Source organism: Podarcis raffonei, chromosome 3 (genome assembly GCF_027172205.1).
Source record: "Podarcis raffonei isolate rPodRaf1 chromosome 3, rPodRaf1.pri, whole genome shotgun sequence".
NCBI lineage: Eukaryota > Metazoa > Chordata > Lepidosauria > Squamata > Lacertidae > Podarcis > Podarcis raffonei.
In genome coordinates, this window is record NC_070604.1 from 52660256 (window position 1) to 52686381 (window position 26126).

The following is a 26126-nucleotide window of genomic DNA, read 5'->3' on the forward strand; positions in this document are numbered from 1 at the left end:
TTTTTTAAATGCTGTTTTTTGTCTCTTATACATTAGAGTTTAAGTATATTTTAAAAAGCAGATACTGAAATGTTAATCACTGTATTGTGTAGCTTTACTGTTTATGATTTATAAACTTAACCTCTCCAAAGCAATGAGATACATTTCAACTATGTGGTTAATTTAATTAAGTAAGAAGAATATATTAATTACTTTTAAATACAGTTTAATTTTAAAAAAACATTGCAGCCAAAGATTTAAATTTAAATTATTTTCTTTTTTCCTTCCTTATTTCTTGATTTGGTAGAACAGAGGTAGAGAGCCTGTGTTAGGGTTCCCATACTTTTTCACCAAACAGTGGGGAAATGTTTTTTGGCCAAAGTTGTTGAGCTTTTGGAGCTAAAAAATGCTGGATTTCCCTGGACACTGCCCAGTTTCTGCCTGTACACTGCTGCCGACTTCAATATTCTGGATATGCCTGGGAAAATCCGGGCGTATGACAATCCTAGCTGTGTTGAACTCAACCGTACTGTTCAACTCTAATTCCCATTGGCACAGCCAAGATAGCTGATGGGAATTTAGTCCACAATGCTAGGAAGACCAAAGGTTCCTTCTCCCTAATGTAGAACTTGTATTTGTAAGTAAGACCAAAAGACAATCCTGTCAGACGTATGTGGCGAGGATAATATCCATGTGTTCTCTTTCAGATCTCTATAAAAATGGGCTCCAAAGAGTGAACTTCGTGCCATTCATTGCTGTTCTTAAGGTAATGCTCGATAAGGGATCTTGCTAGCTTACTGATAAGCATCTTTATTGCAAAACTGTTTTGTTCATATTTCTGGGAGTAATTTTCTTTAACCTTCTGTGATTAACTCAATTAGGGGAGGCAGAAGTTAAGATTTCATTTGTAATATTTTTGAATCTTGAGGCTCTACTTTTTCTCCAAACTGAATGACAGAGTTCAGAGCAACAACATAAAAGGAAACATGATTAGAACAGAATGAAATTTTTACTTCTCAGCTTTTTTCCACGTGTAGTATTCATGAAGATAGAAAAAATCCCAAGCCAGGTCTAGGAGAGCACTATCCATTATTACCTGTTACTATTCTACTCTTTTCAAAAATACAAATGACTAAAAGGTTCATTTTTCCTATGATTATTTATTTGTTATCTTTTTAAAATTCTTCACTACCTTTCAGAATACAATATTTCCAATGGTGGCTTACAACCTTTAAAATAATTTAAAAGCATATAAAATATAAACATTATAATCACAGTCACAATAGCAGTAAAAACATTTCAGATCAATGCATTATAGTAATCACCCATGCCAGATACCAAAATCAATATTTAAAAAAAATGAAATTGCTATTGTGTCATGGGTTTCACAAATTCAGGTTTCCCTGCTTTTAGGTTCAAAGAGAAAGGGAAATTGTATTAGCATTTGGATTTCTATCTTAATCTTACATGAAGAAGGGCTCATTGATGCATGGTTTGGCTGTGGGTTACCAACTTTTATGAACTACTTTCTAATTTTTCTATGGGAGGCCAATACAAACTCAATTTGGACTCCTGGAGATTGCACTGCAACTGCACTTGCAGCCATTTTCTGATTGCTTAAATCCTTCTATGATAACCTAGAATTTCATTACTTTGATCAACATTTTAATTGTATAGGGAAGGGTTCTTTTTCATTTTATTAGTCTATAAATGTCTAAATACACATATTTCAGAAGCAAGTCCCATTGATATTAATAGGACTTACTCTCAGGTAAGTGAAAATAAGGCTGCAGCCTGCATCTCTCCCTTTAAACTGTCTTTTAAAAGTCTTCTACGTGGCCCAAAAATGCCAATGTAATATCAGTATGACATGAAAGAAGTGAATTTTTAAAAAATAGTGTGGAGAGCCTTCTATAGGTAGAAGCAAAGACATTCACTGTGGAAGTGATAAATCCACAAAGCCTACTTAGATACTAAAGGTGCAATCCACGACCATTTAAGCCTGAGTTGAGTCTGGGTTATTTTACTTAGGTTTCCTCCTTCTATGAGTGGGATTCCAAGTAGCCAGCTCCTGATCCTTAGAAATCAACACAATAAACCTGATTTTGTGCAAACAACTGTGTTTAGTATTGTTTCTCTTATAGAACAGCCATTATCATTTATGCAGTGATAAAACTGTATGTATATTGCCTTGGGAATAAGTCCTTTTATTTGAACTCAGTGGTACTTGCTTCTGAGTAAACATGTATAAAATTGAACTGTTTGATTATTTCCTATTCTTCCATCGGCTTTCACCCCACTAAATAATAATATTTATTTTTTGTCAAAAAGCCACTATTAATGTTTGGAAGAAGATTCAACTTTATACTACTATTAGGTCAGGAAACTACTACCAGCAGATTCAGAGAGATCTTGGGACAGGGGGTGGGATTCTGGCACCGGTTAGAAGATACAAAATGTCTTTGATTATGTGTTCTGCCTTTGTCAAGCCACCTGTGTTAGAAGCACACAGATCTGTGAATTGACAATTTCTTTTTAAAATAAAAAAGTCATCTTGGTGATTAAATTGATTTGTCAGTTAGTTCCATTCTAATGCTGTGATAGTCCAGTAGCTTTCAGTATGCTGAATGGTTAAAACTTGCTTTTGTGGTCAGTGTCAGCACCCTGACCTCTGCTGAGCTGTCACCTGAGTCAGAATTGCTGGGATTAAGCCTTTGATATTGTGATGTCTTCACTTATCAATTGACTTTTTCATTACTGAAGACGTTAGGCCTTTTGTTTCCCTTCTTAGTAAGTACCCAAGCAAGTCTTAAATAGAAGACTCTTTCTTTCCCAACCTGTGGAAGTTGTAGGCTCTGCTTTTCTCTTTTTTTCCTGTGTTAATTAAATGGATTACTTTTGGAATTTACAATACAGTTCAGTTGTGAATCATTGTGTTTAGCATTAGAAAACAAGAGTGAGAGTGAGAGAAAATGAGGGGGTACACACGTGCAAGCATACACTCAGTAAATATAAGACTAGAACAGACTTTGGCTCAAATGTTCACATTGTATTTTTTGGCTTTTTAAATGTGATTGCATATCAGAGTTTGAGTTCAAAAGTAGCTACACTTTAATGCACAAAATTAGAACTCTAAATACTCAAAAATTCTGTTTGATCATCCGAAAACTATCTTTTGGTAGGTATGCAAATCCATACCACACTGAATATATTTATAAGTTTTGTATCTCACAATCCAAATTAATAAATGTCTAAAAATCAGGTAAGGTTTTGAAATATATTTTGTTTAATATATTGCATTTTAAGTACAGTAAGAGGACTGCTTGACAAGCCTTCATTTAAATATATATTATATATATTTGTCATCTGAAGGTAAAATAATGATAGCAAACTCTTGCATTCTATTCCATTTTGATCTTAATAATAGTTGTTCTCTGTTTAAGCAAATGAACACTTTGGTTCCAACAGCTGGCTCAAATTCTGAGTTAGATATGCAATATTGCATTGCTTGTAACGCAAATGATTTGTTTAATGTTTCCTTTGCTTGTGATGTAATGCAAAATAAGGTCTTCCTTATCTTCCTCCATCCCCCTCGCCCCAAAGGTCCGAGCCAATTAATAAGGCTTGTAAGTGCTTTGTCACAGGCTACCATGGAGGTCTGCAGAGAAGAACTTTAATCCAATAAACATTTCATTTAGATCATGAAAAGAAAGTGTGAGGAGAAGCTCCCGTAGGAGAGGGTGTTACTGGCAATTCTCTCCTTGCAGTGATATGAGGAATTTGCCAAATTAAGCAAAAGGCCTTCATATTTAACACATTAAACGTGTCAAAACTAATAATGGGAATAGTTTAATTTGGGTTGAACCTTACATTGTGAATATTCTAAAAAGCCACAACTGTTTTCTTCAAAGACTTACTGTTGAGCTGGATGGACAGGGCAAGAGGAGGTTGTGAGAAACCCAAATAGCAAATAACACTGGCCGAAAGTTGGGGTGGGGAGAGGAATAGATAATTAGGTGTAATTAGCGTGTATGAATTGTTGTCTCCCTGCCCTTGGCTTGAATAAATTTGGAAGAAAAAAACCCAAGTGGTGAAACTGCTTTGATGTAAGAGGAGTCATTGTGGCTTGGCAGCATAAAGGCAGTGTTTTATACTTCTTACATAATGGTTGTGATACAGAAAGACTGAATGGACTCTGCACCCCCCAGTCTGCTTTACAGCAAGGACTTTTGGATTCTCTTGAAACAAAATGCAGCAGAAGTTTTCAGTTGTTGGTAATGAGGTAGCAGACCTCATCAGAGATAGGCGTAAGCCATCCTTAGTCTGCTTAGATCTTAATCATTTATTTTTATTCTGGAAATCTAGTTTCTGAAATCAACACTTTCCCTTTTCTTCTTCTTCCCTGTTTGGAGCTCTGGCAGGAGCAAAGATTCAGGCCAAGGAAGGAAGTACAAATCAGATTTTGAAGTAAGAAAGCATTGTGAGCAAACTTCATATTGGATGGAACTGAGTTAAAGTAACTTAGTCATCTTTATATATTTGACCTGTTGTTGAACAACTGCTCACTTAGTCTAGTGTGAAACATAGCCAGTTCTGTTCTGCTTTGCAGAAAGGCATACTGTATACCGCTTACTTACTAGAATAAGAGCTGTCCTTAGTTGTGGGAGCGCATTCTTTGTAAGAGTTGTTTATACTTTTGGATATAATGCAAAGCACCTTGTCAAAGACCAAGATGTTGGTTTACATATCGCTTCTGTTTGGCGCAGTGGGTAGGGAATGATTCTCTTGAGAGACCTTGAAAAAGGAAGCCGTGTTATGCTCTTACCTTATTCCCCACTAAAACTTAATATTGTTCCCTTTGATTAGGACTTTCTCTTGATTATGCACCCACTAAGCTGAACTTTAAAGAACTTTATAGTTATTGCAACTATAGTCAAACTATCTCAATTTGTTGCATAGCTACAGCTACATGGTATGCAGAAACAACTGTAAAGCATCTAATTTGAATTAAGGAACCAAATTATCAATTTTGTGTGCTGAAGCAGAGAAACTAAACTTCTTATTCCAGCTGAGCTTCTGGACAATGATACAGCTATGGAGAATGAACAGTTACTTCATATCCAGAGTGTTTTAACAAACATAGGAAATAAATCAATATTAATAGAGAATAATTGTCAGCCTTTAAAAATATTAAGCACAACAAATCTGATTTAATACATACAGACTCCAATTATGCAACATAGCAGCAGTAGTAGCTATAGCCTTACGCACACATTTTATGCATAGTATTCTATTCCAACTTGAGGGCCTGATCTAATCATTTTTGGTGTTAAAATGCTTTTTATCTTTTTCGATTTAGCATTTTGTATTTATTTTAAAATGTAATATTTATGTACATGCCCTCTATTCTCAATTTAGAGTTCTGTAGCTACTGGGATATGCTTGAGAAAAGGAAACTGGCATTTCATTTAACCCTTTGAGGGTTTATTATGTAGAACAAGTAGCCTTTTGTGCTTGAAGTTGTACACTCTGAAAAAAAAAGCAACACCTGAATATCTCCGGAGCTTGAATAATTATGCCCGATTGTGTTTTGCTGGTGTAGGTCACAGGAAATTCACTTAGGGTAGACTCTCTACAAAGCTAAGATATATGCAGATTTTCTGTTGTTGGATTGTGTAAAAATTATTTACTGTTAATACTTGCATAAAGGTTAGAAAGGTTGATGAAGTGATATTTAGTATTGCTTTACTATTCACTGCATGTCAGGATGTAATTATGACTGATTCATGGAACTGTCTTAGGAACGAACCATCTTTATTAAAATGCTGATCAAGATAAGAGCTGACAGTAATAAAGAATAGAACATTTTAGTCTTGTTGCTTTTCAATGATTGCTAATTACCCCAGAGGTCATGTATAGTGCTTGGGAGGATTCATTGACATTATTTTCTTTTAAGTCTGCTGTTTGAACAACATCTGAACATGAAGACAAAGACTGAGTGCATACTGAACAATAGTTTGACCAAGTTTTTTTATTCCACAAATACTAGATGATTCCTCTCTTTTCCATTTTGTTAAAGAAATTTATGTTCACACGATAAGGCAGGATCTTTGTTTTAAGATCATATCCTGATCATATCCATCACTTTCTTCAGAAGGTCAAACAAATAAAGATGAAACAATGTACTACTAACTCTCCTATAGTTTATTGTATGTAGAGCATAACCCAAAGGAGAGGTAATTAAAAGCCCAGTCTCCTTCCTATGACTTTGGTTATCTTATAAATCAGAATCTTCAGTTTCTTTATTAGATTACAAGGTGCATTTAACCTACAATATACCTTCAGATAGAAGGCTTTTTAGTACCCTTTGTACCATGTTTGGAACTGAAGTGTGGGCAGTGTTACATGTCATGATTTGAAGACAAACTAATATCCAGACAGAAGAAATACAAAGCATGGGGGAGAGATTTAGGCCAATGAAATAAGTATACAGTCATACCTCGGGTTGAATGTGCTTCGGGATGAGCGCGTTCGAGTTGCGCTCCGTGACAACCCGGAAGTAACGGAGCATGTTACTTTCGGGTTTCGCCACTTGCGCATGCGCAGACGCTCAAAATGACGTCATGCGCAGAAGCGGCAAAAAGCGGCGCATGCGTGCGCAGACGTGCCATCAGTAGTTACGTCTGCTTCTAGATGCGAACGGGGCTCTGGAATGGATCCCGTTCGCATCTAGAGGTACCACTGTACAGAGAGGAGTAAAGCAAGTGATTTCAGGCTAAATGTGTTTCTTAAGGGTGTTTTTTGTTGTTGTTTTTGGTCACAGACCCCTTTGAGAATCTGATGAAAGTCCTCTCCCCAGAAAAATACACATAAACACAAACACACACACAATTTTGCACACAATTTATTCTATCGCAGTAGAAAAATCTTTTTTGTGTATGCTCAGTCCGCAGACCTCTTGAAGCCTATGGGGTCTATGGGCCACAGGTTAAGAACTCCTGGTCTGAACCCTTGGTTGAACAGCCTCCTGCAAGCTAGGGCTCCCCCCAACCGATGTTTTATCAACAGCAACTCTCATAAACCTCAGCTGGTATGGCCTTGCTGGCTGAGGCTGATGGAAGTTGTAGTCCAAAACATCATGAGGGGAATCAGTTTTGGGAATGCAGAACTAGAAGAAGTAGCACTTAATGGGAAGTGGGGTATGGGAGAATGATTTCTGGTATGTGCATGAAGTGAGTAGATTAGGTAGGTGCACAGAACTCAGGAACCATAATGAGGGCAGCAGGGTTAGAAGTAGCGTAGCTTGGGTATGGGTAATAACCCTTCTCAGTAGGTAAAATACTGTATTTTTTGCTCTGTAAGACTCACTTTTTCCCTCCTAAAAAGTAAGGGGAAATGTGTGTGCGTCTTATGGAGCGAATGCAGGCTGTGCAGCTATCCCAGAAGCCAGAACAGCAAGAGGGATTGTTGCTTTCACTGCGTAGTGATCCCTCTTGCTGTTCTGGTTTCTGAGATTCAGAATATTTTTTTTCTTGTTTTCCTCCTCCAAAAACTAGGTGCGTCTTATGGTCTGTTACGTCTTATAGAGCGAAAAATATGGTAACCTTCTGAGGGCTTCATGATTGGTGGGCAAGAGGAGAAAAGTGGGTGGGGCAAAGGATGTGATTCTTATCTTGTATAGTGGGCTAAATTCAAGCTATGCAAAGGTTAGTGGTTTCTTCATACACATGTATGTGCATGCCCCTTCTCCTCTCCATTCAGGCAAGCAGAAGGCACCATCATAGTTCAAGGACACATTTGAGCGGGCAAAAGCAGAGTCCCTAGAGCAGGGCTAGTAAGAGGACATGACTTAGAGAGAGATTTTAAGAGCTGGGTTCAGTCCCTGGGCCTGAGGTTGCCCTATTATTATTATTATTATTATTATTATTATTATTATACCCTGTCCATCTTGGCTGGGTTTCCCCAACCACTCTGGGAAGTTTCCAGCACATATAAAAACATAATAAAATGTCAAATCAACATTTCAGACAATTCATTTGCAATTCATTACAAAACCCATCAGCAAAATCATAGCAGAAGGTGCTTGTACTTGCAAGATTGGTATAGACACAATACTGGGGAGCTTTTCAACATGCCTAAGAGATCAGAAACTGGATACAGGATATTGTTCTCTCCCCTTCTCACTCTTCTTTCTGGGAGGAAGTCCCTCACTTCAACCCTAACTAGAGCTATAACAGATGTGCTAGAACAAGCATCCACAACAGTTAGTGTTAACAGGGATATGTTAAGCAGGGATTCACCTTAACCAAAACCTGAAATCAGATTTGGGACACTGGCAGAAATCCTAGCCAATTGACTAAATTAGTGAATTGGTAATACAACCAAATCTTTGGAAGAAGTGCTGGCACATAGGAGTTGTAGCAGGCTTTAATGTGGAGGTATTCCTCCTGTTTGAGAAATATATTTATTTTTAAGCTCTTGTAAGGACTTAATTACATATTTGTTTTTAAGAACAGATGTCCAAATAAAAAAAAACTTAATAATGAAACTTAATTTTTTAAAGGAAAACTGGGTATCAGGCTGGGGGGGGGGGCATGCAAAACTTTTTTGGGATGGGTCATAGCTCAGTGGTAGAACATTGTTTTGCATGTAGGTTCCAGCTTTCATACACAGCATCTCCATTTGGGGCTGGGAGAGAAACCTGCCTGAAATCATTGAGAGACACTGCTAGTCACTTTAGACCAAACTGAGCTAGAGGAACCAATGGTCTGGCTTGGTATAAGGCAGATTGCTATGTTCCTATGCTGTGTTTTCAGTATGGATGTTACATCTAACTTGTAGTGATTATATGGATGAAAGCATAGTTGTCTCCAATGGCTGTATCATTTTCAGCAGTGTTAAGGTTATTATTCCATTCTAACAGAAATTCCTAATATCACGGTATGTCTCCATTTCTACCTTACAGAGGCCAGGCAAAAAAGCTTTCTGAGTCTAAAGTTTTTTCCCTTACAGTAACGTGTGTGAGTGATAAGGTTTTTTTTTACCTTCTTAATTATATTTTCAGAATGTAATTGTGTTTGTCCTTTGCTCTACATAAATACATAAACCAATACATAATAATGCGAGCAGCTGAATAATTCTAAGCATTAAAATTGAATAGTGTAAGAAGTCACAGTCTTTATGCCAATGGTATTGAAATGCTCCTTTGATGTGACATGCAGCTCTGCTATGACTAGCTTCTACTACCATTGGGAAAAGGACAGGATACTTTTAACACTGCAGATGAAATAGGATTATCGAAAGACTTTAAATGTAAACCAACTGTTAGGAGTGTAGCTTTAAAATTAAGGGCTAAAATATGAAGACTCCAGCTAAAAGTTCTTTAGCTGCTGATTAGGATTCCCTGATGGTGATTAGTGAGTGTGGAATGCAATCATGCCTGTAAGCTTTAATCAATCCCATGATGGAGAAGTCAGTTGCTCTAAGAGAGACCAAATTAATACATGTATTGTTTCTATTGGGCTTATTATTTTTAACACTAAAAAAAAAAAGAAAGTAGGCAAATTTGTGATGAAGTATTTCGGAGCATGCAGAATTTCGACAATCCAGAAGCACGTGAATTTTACTACCAAATATTCTGTCTGTCTTATCCTAAGAATGTTTTATTTTACATTGCACAACATTCTGACATGTCTTTTGTGTTGTGTGAGCAATTAATCTCACTGTGCAGTAACCCAAGACCTTTTCAAATAGCAGTTTTCCTTGTGTAAGTATTTCAAATGTTGAGAGATCTCCATTTTTGTTTACATAACCACCTCTCTGTATATATATTTAAAGTCATGTATTTCTGTTATTAAGATGTTCCAGTGTATGGAAGCTTAGAGAATAGTTTGTGATGTGAACAGGTCACCTGATAATAAGGGACCCTGCCTGTGCTGAAGTCAGGTGACCCAACAATATGACCATGATTTTGCTGCAGACCATGGAACTAGCACAGGGGTCAGCAACCTTTTTCAGCCATGGGCTGGTCCACCGTCCCTCAGATCATGTGGTGGGCCAGACTATATTTGGGGGGGGGGTGAACAAATTTCTATGCCCTACAAATAACCCAGAGATGCATTTTAAATAAAAGCCCACATTCTAGTCATGTAAAAAAACGCTGATTCCCGGATCGTCCACGGGCCAGATTGAGAACGCAATTGGGCTGCATCTGGTCCACGGGCCTTAGGTTGCCTACCCCTGAACTAGCATCTCAAATGCAGATTCCAGAAGCTTGAGCGCAATTATAAGAACATCAGTTTTCACTATAAGGGAAGGCCTTCATGTTTCATTGGGGTGGGGGTAATCCAAGTTCAGATCTCCTTGTCCTTAGAAACAACTTTTCCCTTCCTACTTCCTCATGTGTTCTGATCTATTATCCACCATGCAATCATTGCTGTTATTATATAATTATTAATATGTATGTATGTATGTATTGCCTTCATGTGCCAAGATAACACATAGTTTCAAACAATATTAGAATAAACAAATGATACAAAATATCCTTAGGCAACTTCAGGAAGTGATGCCACAAACTCCCAGACCTTGCGTCCAGCTTCCCTCAGAGCAGACAGGTCCTGAGGAAGGTGGGAGAGGGATAATAACATTACTAATAATAGCAATTCATACATTTAAAAATATTTAGAACTGCCCCTTCCAAATTGCAATTAAATTAAGCATTTTCATACACTGCAAATTTACTCCAACTGCAGAATACTTTTAAAGGCATTTTTCCAGATTTGCTGCAGAAATCCATTCTTGCTGACCACTGTGTGCTTGGGATGCAATTTTATTCTTGCTTGCTTAGAAGAAAGGTCCACAGAACTCATTGGAGTTATTTATTTATATTGTATTTTTAAAAGTTTGATATGTAGCTTTTCTGAGTTCAAATGCAGCTTACACATTGCAATTCAAAAACACAATCTGTTATATTCAACTAAGTCATATTCAAAGTAGACCGGTTGTAAAAAATGAACTTGGTAGCTCAAGTTACTTAGGTCCATAGATTTCATTGAGTCTGCACTGAGTATGACTGTTGGAAATCACCCAGTATCAATAAAACTTCTTTTAGAAACCTAAAAAAACTTACAGCATGCCATAATATGAAGCAGCAATTTATAGAGAACAGGTGAAGAAAAAAGTCTGCCAAGTCAAAGAGACGCTTGCTTATGTAAAGCTCACTTTATTTACCTTCAAGTACATATGCAGAGAGTTGGACTGTTCTTGTACATTCAAACTAGGGCTGTGATTGCTGGCATTCCTAGCCCCTATTTCATATTGATGAGCAAAAACTGTAGAGGTTGTTTGAAACTTTGATCACCTTTTGTCTGATTTGGATAAACGTCCACTTTACGTTGTTGTTTTTGTCTGCCTCTACTACCTTGTATTGCTTACTGAGTGATGCTGAAAATGTAAGTTTGTAACAGCTGTATTAAGGCATTCTTAATGGCTGGGAGGAGAATTCTCAGTGATTTCTTTGTATAACTTTGAAGCAGTCTTGATGGTGGAATGAGCATAATCCAAGTGAATAACTTGCCGGACCCATCATTCAGTTCGCCTTATGCTGATGCATAGGGACATATGAGCTGATGCACTGCTAAGATATGCTGTACACCCTTGCAAAATTCCATCGCATCTGCTTAAGGAAAGTAACAACTCTGTTATTTTGTTTCTGTATTCAGAAATACTGCAGCACTATCCAGCTGGATTCCGGAATAGACTATAGGAAACAAGCGCTACCAGCAGCAGGAAAGCTATATTACCTGTAAGTTGTTAAAGCTAAAGGTATTTTTCTTTCCTTCACTAGCCAACATGTCTTGCCACAGGGGCAAGTAAAAACACCCCCCCCACACCCCACAAAACCAAACAAATGCCAACTATCTTCTGTTTTGCCACAGTGCTAGTGCCATCAGATGGCATTTTCAGTATCTTCAGTTACATCGTTTAAAATGTGTGACTGAATCAAAACTAATTAGATTTTGGGGGGAGGTGTGGTGTTTGCAGAACTGAAGTGACAGATGGTTATAAAGCAATGAATATCCTCTTGTAAAAGAGTGTGCAATTCCCTGGTAAATAAAAGAGCATCCTTTATTGTAGTAAACTAATTATTTATACAAATCCTCTGACAAGGACTCATTTACTGTTGGGTGTTACCATTTGTGGATTGAAAAACTTGTCTTATTTTGACAGATGATCTGCTTGTATCTAGGATGTTGATTTCCTTCAGCATTTATTCTCTGTTTGAAGATGATGAAAAATAATACCATAATACAGCTATAAGTACAATTTATCTGTATAGCTTTGATTTCTGTTTCCCTAATGATAGTTTACCCTCAGAGCAATTTGAGAATACAAGTATATGTGATGCAAAGTTGTTCCAACATTTAAGAAGAGAAAGTGGTTTTAATCAAGCCAATACAAGTACAAATCTACTTATAGCTTTATTATGGCATTGTTTTTTTTAATATTATTTTTGAGGAGTTTAAATAAGGACTGGGCTTTCCAGCTAGCAAAATGATTAGCCCCAGTCTAGGACTATAATGGGAGTGTGCCATTTAGTTCATAATCCAGGGGTAGCACCTTGGATATAATTTTTGGGGTGAGTTTTATACTCAGGATTGCCAGACAACTGGATATGACCTAAAGTTTTAGGTTTTAACCTTATTCTTAGGCTTCTGGGGAAGGAATAAAATATTGGAGTTAGGGACTTGTTAATTAAAAGTTACTGAGCATTGCTTCCCATCCTGAGCAGGAAAAAAGAAATTTCACTTCACATAGTGGGTTGAAGGCCACAATTGGTGCTTGCAATACAAACAAATGATTTTGAAATACTAAAATTTTATCTTTTAAGGGAGAAACAATTTTCTCATATTGTGGGAGAATTCATGCATGTTGATATTGTGTTAAGCTTGGACTGCATTGAATGTTGATTGGTACTTCTATAGAAGAACATGGCTCTATAAAGGAGAGGTGCTAGGTAATGTTATGGGGATGGATTTCTGCTTCTGGCATTGCTACATTTTGAGCTAAATGTATATATATATATGGGAGCAAGGACAGAAGAATCCCACAAAGTCTAACTTATATTTCAGGGCCTTCTCTCCTAGTGGGCAAGATGAGATACTAATGGATTGCTAATGGTGAGGCACCATCCTTAGTACAGTGGTACCTCGGGTTACAGACGCTTCAGGTTACAGACTCCACTAGCCCAGAAATAGTACCTCGGGTTAAGAACTTTACTTCAGGATGAGAAAAGAAATCAAGTGGCAGCAGCACAGCGGCAGCGGGAGGCCCCATTAGCTAAAGTGGTACCTCAGGTTAAGAACAGTTTCAGGTTAAGAACGGACCTCCAGAACGAATTAAGTTCTTAACCCGAGGTACCACTGTATACATATTTGCTGGCATTGTACTTTTGCCTGAATTCACAAAGGGCTGAGTCAAAGATTGCAACAAGTTGAAATGGAACAGCTGTGGTCTGTCTGAAGGATTGAAATGTGGGGAATATATATATTTTACACACACACACACACACACACACACACACACACTCTTTAGGACAATTTTTCTGTGTTTGGTTCCATAGTCCCAGTCCTTAAAACTACTAGCACATTTTACTGCGCAAAAGAAGTTTATTATAAGATTTTTGCATTCTGTATCCAGACTAAGTCCAGTTTAAACATAAAGAACCATAAGAAGAGAGACCAGGAGTCTCTAACAATCGTTAACACCTAGACAGCAAAGCAAGCAAATACATATGCCACATGGTCATAGTATTTCCCACTATAGTAATATGTATTGCATTTCTATTTAAATTATAGTAAATGGGCGATGTCTAGCTGAATCCCTTTGAGAGACTTGGGAAAGGTGTCAGGGGCTGCAGGGGAAGGAAAGGAAAGGAAAGGAAAGGCCCATTGCGCAAGTAAACTTCTTCTCATGCAACACAGAGTATCAACCTATAATTCTAAAATGGTATATAAACATATAAATTACCACTATATGTGAATTTTATGCAAATATGCTTCCTTTTTTGTACTTTTTGGATGGTTATGCGTAAGTGGCTGCTTCAATCATTGCTGAAAATTTCCTGTAATTTCATAATCTTTGGCCATCTCAAATTATTTGGAGAAGGATTTTAGATATGTCAAAACTAATTATATACAGTATGATCCTATACATGTTTACTTTTAAGTAAAGCCCACTGAATTTAGTGGGACTTATTCCTAAGTAAGAGGGCATAGGAATGCAAACTTTATTCTAGAAAATGCCAGATCAACACATTACATTTTATTTGTATCCATTTAAACCTGTGATAAAATAATATTTACTTCAGATATAATTTCACTGCACCCTCTTAGAGGTTTGTAAGGGTTCCCCTTCAGATGCTTGCTAGCTTTTGCTTCTTTGCTCTCATTTTGTGTGCAAGATATAGACAAAAGCTTATCTTTCTCACTCTGTGTGTGTGTATGCATTGTTGGCATCTGTCTGTCTCAAGAGACAATGGAACAGTGCGCCACTGAGAGTAAGTCAAAGCATTGGGCAGTTATGGTGCCTGCTGTGGCTGTAGAGACCAACATGGGAGAGACATGTTTCATTGCAGGTGGGGCAAATGAAGGCGTCCAGTTTTGCTGCTACTGATGCACCATGGGATTTCTTCTCTCTGCGCTCCTCCCAGCGTGTGTGTGTGTGTCTGTGTGTGTGTGTGTGTGTGTATCTAGCTATCTGATGGCCTGGCCTGGCATTGCCTCATTACTGGAAACAGCTTGAAACACAAAAGTCTTCCTATGTATGCAAATAAAGCAGAATCATCTACCTGAGAGTTAATGTTCTCTGCTTTTAAGTGTATTCTAACTCTAATGTTTGTATTTACAACATAACATCCTGTTCTGTCTTTCTCACTCTCTCTCCTTTTTTATGGGCAAAAAGCTAAGCAAGCTCAGGCAGCTGTTTGATGTTGGCTTCAAGTGTTATTAATTTCATATTCTATTATTCTTTTCACTGTAGCACAAGTGAAGCTGATGTGGAGGCTGTCATGGATAAGTTGTTTGATGAGCTGGCTCAAAAACAAAATGATTGTACGTAAGTTAATTTCTCTTGAAAGAGAATACATTTAGAACACAATGCCCAATCTCCACTGACCAATTAATAAGTTCCACTGCTGTATATGGGTTGATGCCACACTCAAGTGGCAGTCATTGTATCAGCATTTTGTCTAATTTATGTGTTGAATCATGTGCTATTATTCATCAAGCTATGCATTTCCTATCTGTAAGAGATGAGTTTTGTAGTAATTATCCAGACAAGATTGAGTCTTTGTTCATGTTCCCATAGTAACTAGACCAAGGATTTTAAAAGTACAAGGCAGAGAGCTGAGAGTGAATAAAGCGTGTGGAACCATTGCAGACTTCACATTTGAAGAGCTGTGTGACAGAGTGAGTACCCAGTCAAGCCTAGATCAGTTGGGCTTTTCAGGCTTCTCCCCCCCCCCTTTTTTTATTATATTATCCCAGCTCCAAACAAGCTTTGAGATATCCTTTGAGCCTACAACAACAAGAATAACAAGAAAACTTGAATTCTAGAGTTGAAAAGTAAAACTGAAAGGGTGAAAAAAAGCATAACACAATCAGTTTCTCTTAAAAGTGATCTCTATGATAAACAATTTAAATGTGTGAATAAAATTCTGGAACTCGCTAAGGCACTAGTGTCCAAAAGAAATTCACATCTAGATGTCAGTTGTTAAATGCTGATCACTTAGGTAAGGAGCACAAAGAATAAAAACTTCCTTTCAGAATCAGACCAAAGGTCCATCTATCACATGTCTCCAATGGTGAATTACATTTGATCTATCCTAGCTGTTTTCACTTACTTCCAGTGAGACAAAGGATAAGACTTCCATCTAAATACCTTTTCAGCCAAGGATTCACATGCTACCCTTTGAATTACTACTCCATGGTGACTCTCCGTGAGACCCTAGAGAATATTCTTTAAGAAACTGCCCATCTGTACCTGTACTGAGAATGTAGAGCTGCCAGCCAGGTAGCTTACTAAAGAGGCCTGTTTCCTTGATCAAGGGCAAAAGCTGTTCAATGGTTGTCTTACCTACTGTGACTTTATAGGTAAAGTATATTAAGATACTCTGATAGGTAGTTTTGTGTAATGTGGATACTATTAAGATACTCTGATAGGTAGTTTTGTGTAATGTGGATACTATTAAGATACTCTGATAGGTAGTTTTGTGTAATGTGGATACTAGAGTTCTATAATTGCATCTAGTATATATTCTAAAAAGATTTACTTTTTTTTTAATGTAAAATGATCTCTAGAAATCTTATCTAATGGCGTTGTATGACCAAAAGTGTCTAGCATTGTGTGTCTTAAGTGTTAGCCTTGTTGGGCCTTTTTCTGAGTACTCAGAATTGCAGCTCATGAGGAAAGTAGTTGTATAGTCAGGAAACTGCCCCTCTGCAGACATGCCCCAATATATAGGTCATATTGGAGGTGGTGTGTGACTCAGGAATCCATGTAGGGCTTGGATTTGTACTGCCCTGACCTCCTACCTCAAACATTTATGGCTGTTATGAGACAAATAGGGTTTCTGCAATAAGGACAGGCGCCACTTAAACTGGAGGGGAAACAGATTGCTGGTACATCAAAAAAAGTGGCAGAGTAGCTTTGAAACCGATCACTGAGGAAAAGTTGATAGGAGCTGAAGAACATGTGGTTAGGGTGAAAATGGGAGTGTTCCATATGGGAGTGGAGCAGAATTAGGCAATGAAAGTGTAAGGGTACATGAAAACCATTTAGTGTGGTAGGGGGAAATTTGGAGAGCGACACCACATATAGATGGTCATACTCTTCCGCAAGAAGTCTGTGAGCCAAAATGGGCAAGCTAGAGTGTCCTTCAAAACCAAAGGAGAGCATAGATATAGTAGCCAATGTTGAATGGAAAGAACCAGTGAGATACAGTTATCTTTTCGGTACTAATATTCTATGAAGCAAAGGGAAGGGCATATGAGTATGGTGTAACTGTATGTGAAAGAGAAGATAAAATCAAAGAAACTTGACATCTCCAAAGGAACAGGCTTTTTCACAGGAAGTGGGATGATAATGCATACCCCAAAGTAATAGAATTGGGGATATATTATTACCCCCTCAGCAGAATGCCCAGGGGGATCATGAGATGGACAATGCAATCAATTAGGCATCTAAAAGGATAAAGTGTTGTTGTAATGAATGTCTTAAATTACTCTCACATTGACTGTGGGTAGATTCATGTTCTGGTCACAATCAACATATGGACAATTGTCAGAGAAGTCCAACATGATTGCACTTGACTTCAGAAGCAGGGGGGAAATGAGGTAGAGCTGCATCAGTGAAACCAGCTACCTTCTGAGTCTCTTCCCCCTCACAGTCCTTCCTCTGGAAACAGCTCCCTTATAAAGGCTCCTAGGGCTGGAGGGTGGGGCAAGGCAGGTGGAAAAAACCATTAGCTGCTTGATATTGTATCATTGGGAAAAGTGCAGAAAAGGGCTACCAGAATTATCACTGAGTTGGAACAACTCTACCATGATGAAAAGTTATAATCTTTTGGGGTTTCAGCTGAGAAAAAACCAAGTAAGAGGGAGGGACTACTGTTTAATTCATTGGCCTGTAGGACCCCTCAGGACTAATAATAATAATAATAATAATAATAATAATAATAATAATAATGCCATCAACTTACGCTAACTTTGAGTGTAACTTTGGGTCAGCACAAAAAACAAATGTTCTTCTAGTAAATGTGTTGGTGCAAGGTCATTTTCCTTGCTCAGACAAGTAGGCAATGAAACATGATTGTTGCCTTTTGTGGTAAAATAATAAAATGGAAATTTAAGAGTTTTGTCCTATGCATTTGCATTCAGAGATGATTACAACCAAATTCAGTGGGGCTGGCTTCTTAGTTAGTGCAATTAGGATTACATGCTAAATTCTAAACATTACAAAATTATTTTTAACAACAATTCAAGCCCCAGAAATGTTCAGATGGCAGTATTTAACACTGAAGAAGATGAACTCTACATACAGATTGTGAAAATGAGTTGGTAGTTATTTATAGTCTGAACACACACTCATAAAAGTCTAATTAACTTTGAAATGGAAATATGGTTTTTCTTTCATTCCTAGGTCATTCAAGGCCAGCCCTACCTTCGTGCATGACCACCCACTTGATTTAGACATAGTGGTTGAATCATGCCCCTCCACACCTCACATGGATTAGTCCATATGCATTAGACTGCAACATAGAATAAATCTTGTAGGTTTCATATTTGCAGTTATATATATTTGTGGCACTCAGAGCTTTAAACAGTGACAAATCTCAGCGGACTGATTTGCACATAATGATTTAGCACCATGTGCATGATCTGGAAGGAGCCTGAACATTGCCTTGGGCTTGGGTGCTCCCCTCTCCTCTCCACATAAGGAAGGAAAGGACCTCAGCAGTGTCTTCTTTCAGTTTCAGATAATACTGGTGTAGCTTTATGTACAGACCTGATTTTGTGCTTTAAAAGAAACTCTGGTTAGTTAAACAAGCCAGCTTCATAATCCATGGTTTGAAGTTGGCTTGTTAGAAACTTAGAACGGAGTTTCTTCTAAATGACAAAATCTGGTTCCTTTGTCACTGTCAGGATTTGTAGAATGTAAAATGAAAGACTGCAGAACTCCTTCTCTAAATCACACAACAGGGTCAGGAGTGTTCAAATCTGAGCTTTGATCTTATTGCAGCTCATGCACATTGCACTAAACCATTGCTTAGTACAGAGGTTGTCAATCTAGAGAACACCTTCTTCTGTGCGTGGTGCACATGGGGTCTATGTGTGAGAGTGGGAGGGTGAATATGTTTGGTCTGTGAGGTTGTATGTGTGATTTATTGAGTGTGTGAGAGAGATGTATGTTTGTCTGAGGTCTGTATGTGTGCAGTGAGTGTATTGCATGTGCATGAGAAAGTGAATATTATTTAGCCACCTTGTATGGTTTCCCTGGTACTGAAGAATGCCCCCTATCAGACAGCAACAGCATCAGTGTGTGAAAGAAAGAGAAATCAATATTGTGTGATCTCCACAGGACCAGTCAGACATGTCTGACTTCCCTTGACCAACTGAGGTTGTCTGGAGCAGGGGGTGGAGCAGGGAAGCAACAATGACTGTACTTTCTTTAATTCTGTGTTATGCCATACCCCATGGCAATCTTTTTCTCCCCATGCCATGCCCCAAAGGCAGCTGGTTCATGGCTGGTGCCCACAGTGCTAGTTCAATATTCAAAAATGTGCCCACTGTCCCAAACAGGTTGGTGACCTCTGTCTCAAACATACATACAAACTACAGAGTGCCATGAGTTCTTTGTAAGTCTAATTCATATATGTGTCAACATATTGGCCTGCTATGGAAGGAAGGGTAGGATCTTGGCCAGGGAGGGCAGGGTATAAATAAAAATTATTATTATTTATTATTATTATTATTATTATTATTATTATTATTATTATTATTATTATTATTATTTAAATTGAATGAATGACAACAGCAGCATACCCAGAATGTGTCAAGCTCAAATAATAAGCAAGTGTCATGTGCAGATTTTTATGTATATTATTTCACAGCCTCTGTGTTGGTCTTAAGTTCTAGATATTGCATAGCAAATGGAAGAAGGTCCACTGCATCACGTAGAACAATTGTTTTCATTACACAGTTGCTTTTTATAGATGGCCCTGACTGTGTAACACACAGAAAGTCATTTCACTTGTCTCTTCCCACCATCCACCTGTTTCATCCATTTAACCTCCTAGCATCTGTGTATAATGTACACAGCATCTGTGTATCTAGCATCTGTGTATAATGTAAATTAATACTGACCAGAAAGGTAGGTGCAGCATAAATCTTACCTTTAATATCTCCATGTTATCTGTATTTCTTAATTCTTCTTTGAAAGAAAAACTTTCAGCCATGATTATGCATAGCAAATACTGCCCCCTGATGGCAATACTAACTTTTTAATGTGATTAAGGCTGTGTGCTCATGGTTCTTTCTCTGCAGCAACGGTGAACTTCCTGATCCACTATTAGTAACTTGATAGTGGTACAGACATAATGGAGACGCTCTCTAGGGGCAAAAGCCTGGTCACTCACTCTTCAAAATTCTTAGCAGCATCTTTTGGCAGTCAATGTCAGTCCTAAGGATAACTTGCACTTTTTTATTTTAAGAGCTACATGGGCACCTATATTTATATGCACCCATCATTTGACGTACCAAAATATTTAATTTAAAAAAAATCAATCCAAAAGTGTGGTAACCATGAAGGCAAGGGGATAGTTACTTTTAATGGACACTACTCAATAGCTGCCAACACCAAACACACCGAAACCTAGAGAGAGAGAGCACAAGAGTTGTCCCCCCCCTCCACTCTGCTTTTTTTAAATGTTTGTTTGCTTTTTGAGGAGATCCTTGATTGAAGAACTGAGGTTGTTTTGTCTAGGGAAGACTGGTTCTAAGTAATGCAACTGCAGCCATTTGTAATTCTGCACGTGTCCACAATTGTGTGGAGAAGGTAGCAAGGATACCACCCCTTTCATGAATACAGCCACGGTCTCTAAGCAGTGATTTCTACAATTGCAGGAGTCCTTTCATCAGCTGCTACAATCATGGAAATGATTCTATTACAGCGGTTGTATCGTTTGTCAGGTTAGGTCACTTATGAACATTCTTCATGTAAAGGATGATGCTGGGATGGTTACATATCATCCCTTAGCATGTTAAGCCTGAAAGTACTTGTTAATGACCAATTACAACGTACAGTACATAAAATGTAAGAGCCCACAAAAAGTACAAACGACACAGACCCAAAAGGTAATGTCCCTTAAATAACATAGAAAAAAGGAAATTGCAATAGGTAGATTCCAGAGCTTGACTTTCTTTTCTGCTTCCTATTTATGTGGTTTTTTGTATTTCTAGTAACAATAATAAAAACCTCACCTCAGAGCAAAGGGCTGTTGCTTTGCTTTTTTTTCTTCAGAAGCAAAAAAAAAAGGTCAAAGCCATCCCCTTGGTGTGCATCTGGCACCTTCACTATACAGCTTTTGGTGAATGGGGAAGATGTACGGTACCTCTTTACCCTGGCTTTTGCTACCTGAGATGTGTGGGACCCACCCTTAACTCCTGTGACTGCAATACGTTCTACCTGCTTTAAATACTGAATTTTAATACTGGGACCTGCTGCTGAAGGGGGGTAATAAATTTAATGATAATAATAATTAATAGAAAAATAAGGAAAATGGAGTGATTTGTTAGAGCATTACGATATATAGACAGCTATTAAAATAGCTTGAGATAATGGTAGCAGAACGCTTGTTAACTTGGTAGTGAAATGGAAAAAGAATGAAGTGGACAGCTCAGTCAAGCAGACTAAAGTAGATTAACAGCTTGGTGGGCTTGAATTGGCACGAATGTGGTTTGAGTGAGTGTGACATCAATGAAATCCTACTTCCCAGTATTAAGAATTAGTAATAGAAATCCTCAGTGGTTGGTCTTCATTATCCATCTTTTACATGGCAGCAACAAGGTAGAAAGCCAAGTCATTAATCGCAGAAGTTGATATTAAGATAACTGTAGACACACTACAGACTTAAAGGAGTTTCCCATGAAGTCCTAGAACTATCTGAAAATTGTTTAGAGTCCTGCAGAAAGGGTCGGGAGTGCAGCTGAGAATTGAGCTAGCAATAGGAAAAACACCACTGTCCGCAGAGTGGGTTTTGGTGGTCCCACCTGGTTAAAACAAAATCAGAACATTTGTTTACTACAATAGGTATGTTCATAAATAAATAAGTAAAACTAGATGTGGCTGAAGGTGTCATTGTGAGAATGAGGAATTGTACCAGGTAATCTTATTTGAAGCTTGAAGTGGGATAACATGCCCAAATACGGCACTAGCTGAAGTGCCATTGAGTATTCAAATTAAGCAAATCAGTTCTTCCTAGGGCAAGTTATGTAGCTTCAGAATAATTATTTCTTTAAAACTAGGCATTGTATTGAGGCTGCTATTGACTGATACAGAAGCAGTAAGCTCTTCAGAAAGGTGACATTTCATAATAAATTATACCAACGTAGACTTCTAGTATTTACATGCTAATCAGTCAATCGTACAAAGCAAGACCTTGGACTCCAGATAGGTTTCAGTAACTTGTCTAGCTCATTCCACAAAATTAAAGCATTTTCCAATAAATGTAACTGAAAGAAGAACAAACTTCAGGAGGTGCATAGGAAGCTGCCTTATATGAGGTCCAGCCATTGGTCCATCTAGCTCAGTACTACCTTCACTGATTGGCAGCAGCTCGCCAGGATTTCAGGCAGGGTTCTTTCCCAGCCCCTGCCTGGACATGTCAGTGTTGAAACTGGGACCTTCTGCATGCAAAAGAGATGCTCTGCCACTAATCGGTGGATCTTCCCTAACCAGAGACTGGATTTATATAGGTCTTTAGCTGGTTAATAGGGATATGTTCAATGGGTTCACTGCACAATGGCTCAGAAGGGAGTCGGAGTCAGTGGCCAGACGCAAAAGCAGGAAGGGCTCCTGCAGCTTTAATAATTACGTAGAAGAGGGAATGTTGTACATTGTGTGCTAATCTATACCTGGTACAATTCCCTCTTCTACACAACTATTACAGGTGTAGCAGCCCTGTCCTCTCTTGCATCCGACCACCGTGCCTAGTAAGAGAACTCATTTTTGCATGCAGTAGACCCCATGTTCAATTCTTGGCGCCCCTGCTTAAAAAGGGCTCTGCCAGCATGACTGGGAAGGGGGCCTGGCTGAGGTCTTGCAGACGTTACTGAGTTAATTGGACCCTCAATCTGACTTGCTATAAAGCAGCTCCACCTGTTCACAGGATCTCACTGGACTTCACTGAATTTGTGGCGGTGTTCCCCCCACCAGGTTAAAAGAATACTGGCATTATACAAGGCACCTGGGTTTGTGTGATATTTAGTGGCTTGTATTTCTTCCTTTGGAACTCTTGGCTTATTCATTGGCTTGTAGGGGTTCTCTCCCTGTTAAGAGTCCCAGCATAAAGAGATCATATTGCTTGTGAGGCTACTCAGGATCTGTTGCCAGGACCACATTTTCAGTGCCCAATTCTGTATCTCCTCCGCAGATGTGCCCAACACCCTCACAATGCCTTCAAGGAAACCGCAGCTGTATGGTGGGCAGCTGGCAAAGCTGGAGTAATGCTTTTGAGAAGCTTTTATGGCAGGGCACATGTTTTCGTGTGTGGAGGGTCTAATTCAGTGGCGCAGCTTATTTCTGCCCCCCTCCAAAAAAGGGAGGAAAACTCCTCTGTCACAGGGCTCCTGCTCCTCTGTAGAAAGGCAAGTTGAGTAGTAACAGTGTACAATACATGGGAACAGAACTTTGTTTCAAAACAATGTTGGGTAAAGACTTGGTTTTTTCATTTCATTTATTTTACAACATTTTTATATCACCTAATAACACTCTCAGGGTAGCAAACAATACAATTTGCAAGCCCATGGTCATAATAACCACCACCACCAAACCTATAATCACTTATTAATCATTAAGTGGTATATAAATGTCTTAAATAATAATAAATTGCTCATTAGAAATAGTAGAGATAATACCACCAGCCGTCAGCCCTATAAAGCAGCACTGCAAAGCACCGAAAGATTATTTTTACATACCATAGGAAAATAAAAAGTTTTCCAACTAGCGTTGAAAGGGCCATAACATGAGTGCCAATCAAGACTCTCCTGGCAGGGCATTCTTTATGTTTCAGGGGTTTCCCTGCATTCCAAACATGGAAGAGTGTTTTTTGTTTTAATTTCCTGAAACCAGAAATAAAACCTAACCACTTGGTTTGCTCTTTTAATCTTAGGTATCCAGGGCCATTTAATTAATTCTCAAATGTGTGGTGTACTAAATGATCCATGAACCATCTTTTATCTTTTATGTTGTGGCTGCTATTTTAATTCATAGGAATTTAGTTAAACCAACCTGGTATTAGACTGGATGATTTCAGGAACATATCTACTACTGTTGTAAATTTCAGACTAATTCATATAGCCTATTTCTGTAACTTGTGCATTCCTGCATGAATACTCTGCAGCTGTAGTTAGAGCTTGAGTATGTGATTTATTTAGGGCTTGTTCCCACATCTGGGTTTATTGCATTGTGCTTATATTCCTGTTGCTTGAGCTTGAGTTAGAATGCTTCAAGAAAGTAGAAGACTTGATGGCAAACTAGATGTGATATTAAATGTGTGAATGCATTTGTGTCCATAGGCTGCTGCCCCCCCTAGATCAAATAAAACAATAGAATTACTTAACTGACCAATCATGTTGGTTCTGCCCCCCCCAACAAAAATCCTAGCTACGCCCATGCTTGTGTCTTTTAAAAAACGTACTTTCAGTGCAGCAGCTGCAAGAGGGGATCAAGATCAGGACTATGGCATATGAGGAGGGAGAGTTTTACCCTCCTACCATGTCACAATCCTGCTAAAACTCCCTTCTCTCTGATGCTGTTATTTGCTGCAGGAACGGAACTGCCAATTGCACCAATGGTAGCCTTCCTCCCAGAGGCTCTGGGAGGGGGAAATTGTATCTGCTTGGACCACAGCATAGGAGGTAAATGCTAAATCTTCCTTGCTGTGCAACACATTTCCAATCCTAACCCCTTCACTGTGGGTATTAATTTCATAGTTGAAAATAGACATATTAAATGATTAATACAGTCTGCATCCTATTTGGTTTTACCCTGAGGAAATGACTCCATTTTCTTTTAACTTTATCCTTAGCATTAACATATGATGTGGGTGGGTGGTGGGGAGGCACCTGCTGTAGTCAATTAGTACAAAATTTACAAGGATACGTTCACAGAGTACAGCTGTACTTAGATCCCGCTTTCCACAGGAATCTCTGGTCAGCCACTGCAAGAACAGGATACTGATCTAGATGGGCCATTGGCCTGATCCAGCACGTTCTTCTTATTTGCTCTATAATTTTGGCAATACCCAAGCAAATTACTTTCTGATTTAATTTAGAGATCATGAAGCTAAGCTTAGCCACCAACTTTAGGAATCAATCTGTTACTATCACAGTCAACCTTCTCACCTAATGCAAAAAGAAAACAAAATAGGAGGGATCACACTGGTTTTTTTGAGATATGGTGGTAGCATTTCAAAATATATATTGTGTTGGTCTGTTGGCTTTTCAATGGGTTACAGTTCCCATTTTCTGTTTCAGCCGCTTGGAGCCAGTGATTACTTGGAAGTAGCTATGCATTTTGACCTAGTCTTTGTTCGTCACATACCTGAGTTTACAATGGCAAAAAGGACCCAAGCTCGCCGCTTCATTACTCTTGTTGATACTTTTTATGACAAGAAGGTAAGCAGTCAGTTGGTAAATTCTTACAAGATGAAAGCATCTTGAATTGCTCTGGAAATTATCAGTATAAGATTAATGGGTAATGCAAGTTAAATCTTCCTATTTTCTCTCATATTTGCCTGCTGCTTTGGGAAATTGGTTCCACATGAGATGACAGGGGTGAACAAGTCACGGGACAATTTAACCCAAATACAGTTTAGGTCATAGGTCTTGAACAGGTGGGAATTAAATTTGGTGTGATTTTAATTTGGTGTGTTTTTAATTTCCTGGAATCAAATGGCAATGCCAATCAATTTCATTAGGTGAGCCTGAGTTCCAGCACTATAAAAGAAGAACGAAACATTCTCTCGTTTTTTCCAAACCAGGACACATAGATAAAACATTGCTGCTCACCAAATCCTATTCCTGAAAATCTGCAACTCCAACGTGGAGTTTAAGATAGCTTTAGATATTAGAAAATTGTTGGTATATTCTGCCCCATGCCCCCACCAACTCTCCTGAGTCAAAATAATATCTTTCCAAGAGAAATGATCATGATTCTTTTTTCTTGATTGGTAAAAAGTCACATCATGTTTTGCAAGCCGTACAATAGTTAAGTTGAAATTATCCACAAAGTTTTGTTTGCTGCTATAATTCCAGGGTACAGATCTGCTTTGTTTTTGTTTTATTTCACCTAGAGTCCCAGTCATGATT

At 38.3% G+C, this 26126-nt stretch overlaps 1 protein-coding gene across 4 annotated transcripts in view; it reads left to right on the plus strand.

Moving 5' to 3' along the window:
* The window catches only part of AFG1L (AFG1 like ATPase), a 59516-nt gene that overhangs the window by 27402 nt on the left and 5988 nt on the right, over positions 1–26126 (plus strand). For 3 of the 4 annotated variants that reach the window (XR_008329498.1, XM_053381603.1, XM_053381600.1), the window contains 5 exons: positions 687–745; positions 11700–11782; positions 15019–15089; positions 15346–15446; positions 25293–25433. Coding sequence is in view for 3 of the 4 variants with exons in the window: in XM_053381603.1 (XP_053237578.1) it covers positions 687–745; positions 11700–11782; positions 15019–15089; positions 15346–15446; positions 25293–25433 (455 nt within the window). In the remaining variant the exon portion in view is untranslated. The remainder of the gene's footprint in view (positions 1–686; positions 746–11699; positions 11783–15018; positions 15090–15345; positions 15447–25292; positions 25434–26126) is intronic. The other variant, XM_053381602.1, reaches the window with a different exon arrangement.